The 7,645-nt window shown below is 48.2% G+C and overlaps 1 protein-coding gene across 1 annotated transcript; it reads right to left on the reverse strand.

The window, feature by feature from the left end:
- Positions 1-36: 36 nt before the first annotated feature.
- On the reverse strand, positions 37-7,584 carry Nfkbib (NFKB inhibitor beta). The gene is made up of 6 exons (XM_076837449.2): positions 7,326-7,584; positions 2,746-2,851; positions 2,331-2,667; positions 1,252-1,340; positions 901-1,167; positions 37-188 (listed from the first exon to the last, which is right to left on the reverse strand). Exons 1-6 carry the CDS (start codon positions 7,502-7,504, stop codon positions 87-89), a joined length of 1,080 nt encoding a protein of 359 aa, XP_076693564.1. The 5' UTR covers positions 7,505-7,584; the 3' UTR covers positions 37-86.
- Positions 7,585-7,645: the final 61 nt, after the last annotated feature.

A 7,645-nucleotide genomic window follows, 5' to 3' on the forward strand; every position in this document is an offset into this window, starting at 1 on the left:
GGCCCGGGAGAGACTGGACAGCAGTCTGGTCGCTGGTTGTCAGAATTGAGGTTTTATTAAATCAGAAATTATATTAACACAAAAAATCAGACGGGGTTGGGGTCGTCAGGAAGAGGTTTGGACGCTGGGTTGGGAGGTGGCCGGTTTTGGCTCCGGCCACTGTGGACCACGATGTCGTCGTATTCATCCTGGGGGTAGAGGGGGTGGCAGAGGGGCTCAGGCAGCTGCCACCTTGCCCACTGCCCAAGTCACAATACCCTAAGAACTGGGCCTTGGCTGGAAGCCAGTTCCCTTGCTCCTGGCTCTCAAAGCACTACTTAAGGTCATGGCTCCCAGGTGCGTGTCTCCCGCCACTGCCACTGGCACTCTGGCCCAGCAGCTGCTCCAGTATCTCAGCACTGAGGCCTCCCCACCCCGCTGCCTTCACACACTCCCTCAACCCCAGATTCCCGCTGTCTCTCGCCCAACGCCATGTCTGCTGCCGTGTTCCCCAACCCAAGGCCTCACTCCTCACTGCGACTGAGGTCTCCCCCCTCTGCAGTGCTCCCAGCGCTGCCCAAGGTCACCTGCCTACAGCCAAGCTCTGCAACTCCTGCTCTCCAGACTCACTCCCACGCGGCCATCAACCCCTGTGCATGTCACAATCACTGTGACCCAAACCTTTTCCCACGTTCGACTTCTGCAGCTGCCTAACTTTCCAACCTTGGCTGCCCACGTTCTTCCCGCCGCCCCGTCCATCTGTCCTGCTTGATACCCGCAGCCCTCGCGCGGCTGCCCGACTGAGTTTCTTGATAGTGGCCTGAGGCTGGTGTCTGCCCTGCCTAACTATCTCCTCCCCACCTCCAGTGCCAGTTTACCCTGACCCCCCAGCTGGGCTGCCCCGTGTCCCTCCTGACTCACGCCCTCATCCCTGCTGTCACTGTCGCTGTCACTACTGCTGCTGCAGGGGCTGGACTTGTCGTCCTCATCCTCAGGCTCGGGGGCTCCATGTGCACGGAGGAGGCGGGCAAGGATGGGGCTGGGTCGGAGGAGGGCACTGCCCAGGGGGGTGCGGCCCCCATACATGCGGGCAGCAGGGTCGGCACCTGCCCTCAGGAGGATCTCCAGCACCTCGGTGGCTTGTGCTTCCACTGCCAAGTGCAGCGGGCTCCGGCCACACGTGGGCTCCTGTGGGGTGTGCAGAGAGGTCAGAGGCCCCAGGAGGAGAAGCCTGGGCCCAACCATCGGATCCTCCCCTGCACACCTGCTCACCAGTTTGTTGAGGTCAGCTCCTGCATCCCGGAGCAACCGAACCATCTCTGAGTCTCTGTGGATGACAGCCACGTGGAGCGGGGTGTGGCCTGGGAACAGAGCAGCTGGTGTGAGACGATGGGTGAGGGGCCCAGCTCCCCAGTGCCATGAAGCTGGGGGTCCGAGAAGGGTCATGTTTGGGGTCTGGCTCCTGAATTCCTTCCCAGGCACGGCGGGTGGACCCTGAGTTCCAGGCAGGCTAAGTGTGTGGGCAGGTGCCGTTCCTGGGCTGCAGGATGTCTGGGGCCTGTGGGTGAAGAGCCTGGGATCTTGAGCTGTGGGCCCCAGATCTTGAGGCCTGGAGACCTGAGCCTCTCGTCTTATTTCACAAAGGACCTGGGTAGCTGAAGGGCCTGGGATCCAGGCTCTGAACAGTGGGCCCTAAGTGACCTGGACAGCCTGGTCCCAGGTAGCTGGCTTATAGATGGGGGAGCTGAGACACTCAGATGCCAGGAACCTTGGCAGACAAGTTCCTTCCCCATGAGGCCTGGCTGGGGTGGGCTGCCCCTGTAAGTGCTGCCCACAGCTGGGAACCCAGATGCCATAACTGCACAAAGTCTGGGTTTTGAATCCCCAAGTCCTGGCTGGGCTGGGGCCTGAGGCTTGTAGGTAGAAACAGGGATCCTGGATGGATGCACCATGCAGGTGAGAAGCCTGGGTCCAACCACAGGATCCTGGAAGCTCTGGGTGGCAGGTTTGGGTCCCAAGCTACCTGAGACCATTAGATGGAGGTCCTAAGTCCTATATGCCCAATTCTCAATGATCTGGGGCCTGAATGGTTGCAAGGCCAGGGTTCCTGAGGCCTAGGGATGATGATCCAAGGGGCTGGGTCTCAGCCCAGGAAAGCTGAGCCCAAGGCCTGGGACCCTCTCCTGCCTGGGAGCTGGCCTCCTTCCTGCGGGGATGCTCACACTCAGGGGATTCTCACCCTCAGGGGATTCTCACCCTCGGGGGATGCTCACCCCAGGGTGGGGGGTGGGGGATGGTCACCCTGTGGGGATGCTCACCATCAGGGATGCTCACCCCTCGGGGATGCTCACCCTCATAGTTCTCGGCTTCCAGCTGCAGCTTCCAGTCCTCTTCACTCTCCTCCTCCTCCTCCTTCTCCAAGTCGGTTTCAGAGCATAAGGCAACGGGGGTGTGGCTGGGGTTCGAGGTGTGGTCAGGGCTTTCTGCGAGGTAGGTGTCAGGGGCTTCTCGGGGGCGCTGGGGGCGGGGCTGGAGCAACGCGCGTGCGCAGCCATGTGCCCGCATGCGGCAGGCCAGATGCAGGGCCGTGTGGCCCGCGCGCTCTGCCACTAGCAACCTGGCGCCGGCTGCATACAACTTCTCCACCGTGGACGCCTCCCCAAGGATGGCTGCCAGGTGCAGGGCTGTCTACAGGGGCACAGAACAGAAGTTAAGATCACACCGGGACCCTGGTCCCCGTGCCCTACATGGTCCCCAGTGGCTCACTTGGCCTAGGTCATTCTGCAGGTCCAGGTACTCTGTGCCCGCGGAGAAGCCCAGCAGGAAATCCAAGAAGGGTTCATGCTGATGAATCACAGCCAAGTGCAGTGCCCTGGGGACAAAGACAGGGGTTAGTGGTCAGAGGTCACGTGCTCTTGTATTCCTTCACTTAACAAACATGGCGCACTCACTGTATAGTAGGCATGGTGACCAGAAATAGTTTTGGAAACAGTTGTCAGATGTCTGGGAGGATCCCAAAGGGATCCCAATCCAAAAGGATTAGAGGAAAGTACCCATCATTTACTGAGGGCCAGCAAAAGGGCCCATTCCTGCCAGGCCAAAACCTCATAATTAACAGGACACTGAGGAGACTACTCAGAATGGTCTTGCCTTAAGGTGGGGATAATAAGCCCTAGATGCAGAACTGTTCAGCACCAACCTAACAAATCATAAAAGCAAAACTCAAAGGGATCACACTGCTTCCAGTAACTTAACTGCACCCCAGAACAATACTCGGGAATATTTGCAGGAATACCAAACTAACAGCCCAAAAAGTAAAATTCACAATGTCTGGAATCTAAACAAAAATTATCAGGCATGTGAAGAGACAGGAAAACATAATCCATCAAGAGAACCATCGATCAACCCAGAAATGACATAGCTATTAGAATTAGCAAAGAATATTTTAATGTTCTTTTAAAAAAAAAAAGAGAGAGAGAGAGAGAGTGAGAGAGAGAGAGAGAATTTTTTAATATTTATTTTATTTTAGTTATCAGCGGACACAACATCTTTATTTGTATATGGTGCTGAGGCTCAAACCCAGGCCGCACGCATGCCAGGTGAGCATGCTACCGCTTGAGCCACATCCCTATCCCCAAATATTTATTCTTAAGTTTTAGGTGGACACACTATCTTTATTTTACATTTATGTGGTGCTGAGAATCGAACCCAGTGCCTTGTGCATGCTAGGCAAGCACTCTACCACTGAGCCATGACCCCAGTTAATGTTCTTTAATGTAACTTTATTTTAATGTTCTTTAATGTAACTTTATTCCATATGTTCAAAAAATTCAGTAGAGATAAAGATAATAATTTAAATTGAATTCCTAGAAATAAAAACTACAGCATCAGAAATAAAAAAACACACTGGATGGGATTAACAACAGATAACAGATAACAACAGCAGAAGAAAAGATTAATGAACTTGAAGACAAGATGAAAACAATCCAGAATTAAACAGAGAAAGAGAGAGAGAGAGAGAGAGAGAGAGAGAGAATAGCATTCATGAATTATGGGACAACTTCAAGAAGTCTTGTACACATGTAATTTAGGTCTCCAAAAGAAGAGGGAGGCAGAAAAAATATTTTAAGAAATTATAGCTGGAAATTTTCCAAATTTGATAAAAACCACAGGCCCAATAAGCATATGAATCCCAAGGACATAAAGAAAATAAGATTTGTCTTATTTTTTATTTTGCTTATATCATAAGCAAATTATTCAAAACCAGTAATAAAGACAGAAATCTTGGGCTGGGGTTGTGGCTCCGTGGTAGAGAGCTTTCCCAGCATGTGTGAGGCACTGGGTTCCATTCTCAGCACCACATATAAATAAAATGAACGAAATAAAGGTCCATCAACAAATAAAATTTTTTTTTTTTAAAAGACAAAAACTTTTTCAAAGCAGCCAGAGAAAAAAGGCACCATAAGTTCAGAGGCATAAAAATAAAGATGACAGAAGATTTCACATAGGAAATGCACAAGAAGACACAACAGAGACACCCCTTTCAAGTTCAGGAAAATAGACAGTCAACCTGGGATTCATTACCCAGCAAAAATATCTTTCAGAAACAAATACAGGTGACAAGGGCTGGGGGTGGAGGGTAACTCAGTGATAAAGCACTTGCCTAGCACGTGCAAGACCCTGGGTTTAAACCCAGCAGTGGGGAAAAAAGACAAAGATGTTTTGAGATATACAAAGGCTAAAGGCATTAATCACCAGCACACCCATGCTCCAAGAAAAGTTCAAGGAAATCGCAAGCAAAAGAAAAATTATATCAAACAGAAACAATTGATCTACCCAAAGGAATAAAGTAACCCTGAAAATGGTAACTATATGGGTGTGTTTTTTCCTAATATGTAAATATCTCTTTAAAGATACTTTAAAAATAATATCCATGTATGATGGGGTTTATAAGTAAGATGTATGACAAGAATGGCATAAAGACCAAGAGGGGATTTTTTTTGGAGGTGCTAGGGATTGGACCCAGGGCCTCACAAATATTCCACAAGCGCCATGCAACTCAGCTACCTCAGCCATTCTAAGGTTCTTTCCCTCATGCGAGGTAGCACAGGACTGCTTGAGGGACACTGATAAGATCATACATTATAAACCCTAAAGCAAGAGTCAACAAACTTTTTCTATAAGGAGACAGATAACTATTTTAGGCTTTGGGATCATACAGTCTCTTGGGTTTTTTGTTTGTTTTATTTCTCCTGGTGCTAGGGATTGGACCTAGGGCTTCAGGTATGCTAGGCAAGTCCCTACTACAGCTACAGCCGGGCCCTCACAAAATCTCTCTTCACTCCACTGCTGTAGTAAAAGCAGCCAGACAACATGTACATGAATGAGCCTCACCGTATTCCAATACAACTTTATTTATGGAGCCTAAAATTTGAATTTCTTTTTTTAAAATATTTATTTAGTTAGTTAGTTTTATTGATTTTATTTTTTTTTAAATACACGACAGTAGAATGCTTTACAATCCTTATTGCACATATAGAGTACAATTTTCCATATCTTTGTATATAGAGTAAGTTCCCACCAATTCATGCGTTTATATCTGTATTTTGTTTTTTGGGGTTTTTTTTTTTTTTGCATTACAATTCTTATTACACATATATACCATAATTTTTTATATCTCTGTTTATATATAAAGTATGTTGACCCCCAATTCGGGTCTTCATATATGTACACATATGTCCATCACATTCCACAGCCCTTGCTAATCCCCTGCCCCCTCCCTTTCCCTCCCACCCCTCTTCCCTATCTAGATAAAATTTGAATTTCTTATAATTTTCACTTCTCATGAAATGTTATTATGCTGATTTTTAAAAGCCATTTAAAAATACAAAGGACATTCTTAGCTCACAACCATACAAAAGCAGGTGGCTGGCTGGATTTTGTCTGGAGGCCACCGTTTGCCAAGCCCACCTTAAAGCAACCACTAAAATAACAAAACAGTGTGATAGTAAATAAGCCAGCAAAAGACATAAAATGGAATAACAAAAACTCTACTTCCAAAAAGTCAGAAAATGAAGAAAAATAAGGATAAGATACACAGAAACATATAATAGCAAGAAATAAATAACCATATCAATAATTAAATTAAGCATAAATGGTTTAAACAGTCCAGTTAAAAAGCAAAGATTTGAGCCAGGCTGGTGGTGCACCCATGCCTGTAATCCCAGCTATCTGGGAGGTTGAGACAGGGTTGCAAATTTGAGGGTAACCTTGGCAATTTAGCAAGATCCTGTCTCAAAACAAACAAACAAACAAACAAACAAATAAAGGGCTAAGGATATAGCTCAGTAGTAGAGTATCCCTGGGTTCAATTCCCAATTTAAAAAAAAAAAACTATAAAATTAAACCCAAAGCACTCAGAAGAAAGGAAATATAAAAAGTCAGAACAGGGACCAATAAAATAAAAACTGAAAATAGGGAAAATTAATGAAACCAAAGGTGGTTCTTTGAGATCCACTGAGTGCCTCATCCGTCAGACACTCCTTGAGTCACTGGGGATGCTACAGTAAACACAACAAAACCCCCAGGTACAGTCCCTTACATAGGACACTTCCACTTCCCAGGCACAGCCCCTTACGTAGGACCAACCACCCTTCCTTCTGCCTAGAATGTTCTCCTCAGTTTAAAAACTTGTCTCATTTTCCTACCTTTTCCCCAAAGCATTTACTGCCTTTAGACTGAATCTTCCTTTCTTTTTCTGTCTCTCTTCCTTCTTTCTAGCAATCTAATTGTCCTACTAAAATATGTAATCCACAGGACATCGATTTTTGTCTCTTTTCCTCACTACTTATCGCTAGGACCTAAAATAGGTCTGGAGTGGTAGCGTGGAACTTACTTAAGATTGTGTAGATCATTACTTAGAAGACAGGATCATAGATTTGGGGGCAAGTATTTTGGAAATCAACGTCTAAAAAAACAAATCAGGAGCTAAGGATCAAAGATCATATTTGGAGATTAGAGGGCAGAAGGAACCCAAGCCAGAGTTCTAACTAAGGTCTTGGGACTGGGGTCAGGAAGGTTCAAATCGGGTTTGGGGGTCAGTAGATGGGATGTGGATGCCAGGAGCTAAGAACAGAGTTCCAGAAAGGAAGGTCAGAAATTATTGGGATAGGATGAAAGCAGGAGAGTGGTTTTGTCACAAGTTAGAACTTGGGGATTAGGGTCAGGAAGTCCAGCATCGAAGTGAGACTTAGAGTAAAAGGTTAGGAAGCCACAGGGATCCGAGACTAATGGGAAACCAGACATCGGATCCCAGGGCTCGGCTTGGCAGTCTAGGGTTCACTCACGTGTCTCCATCTTCAGTGACGTAGCCAAAGACGAGGGGCGCCCACGACAGCCCCGGGCCCAGCTCCGCGCCCAGCCCTGGTCCTCCGGGAGCCGCTGCGTCGGGACCCAGAGAGCCCAGGCCACTATCGCACCATTCATCCGCGTCCGCAGCCTTCCCCAAGCACGCAACCCCGGCCATGGCCCCGGCCACCTCAGGGGCCCCCGCGGCCGCCGGTCTGTCGTTGGGCTCTGCCAGGAGCTCCGGTCTTCCGCCCTGTGGGGAATTCCCCAACACGCCCCCTCTTTCATCCAATCAGAGCAGGGCAAATCGATCACGCCC

This window comes from Callospermophilus lateralis, chromosome 18 (genome assembly GCF_048772815.1).
Source record: "Callospermophilus lateralis isolate mCalLat2 chromosome 18, mCalLat2.hap1, whole genome shotgun sequence".
NCBI classification, from domain to species: domain Eukaryota; kingdom Metazoa; phylum Chordata; class Mammalia; order Rodentia; family Sciuridae; genus Callospermophilus; species Callospermophilus lateralis.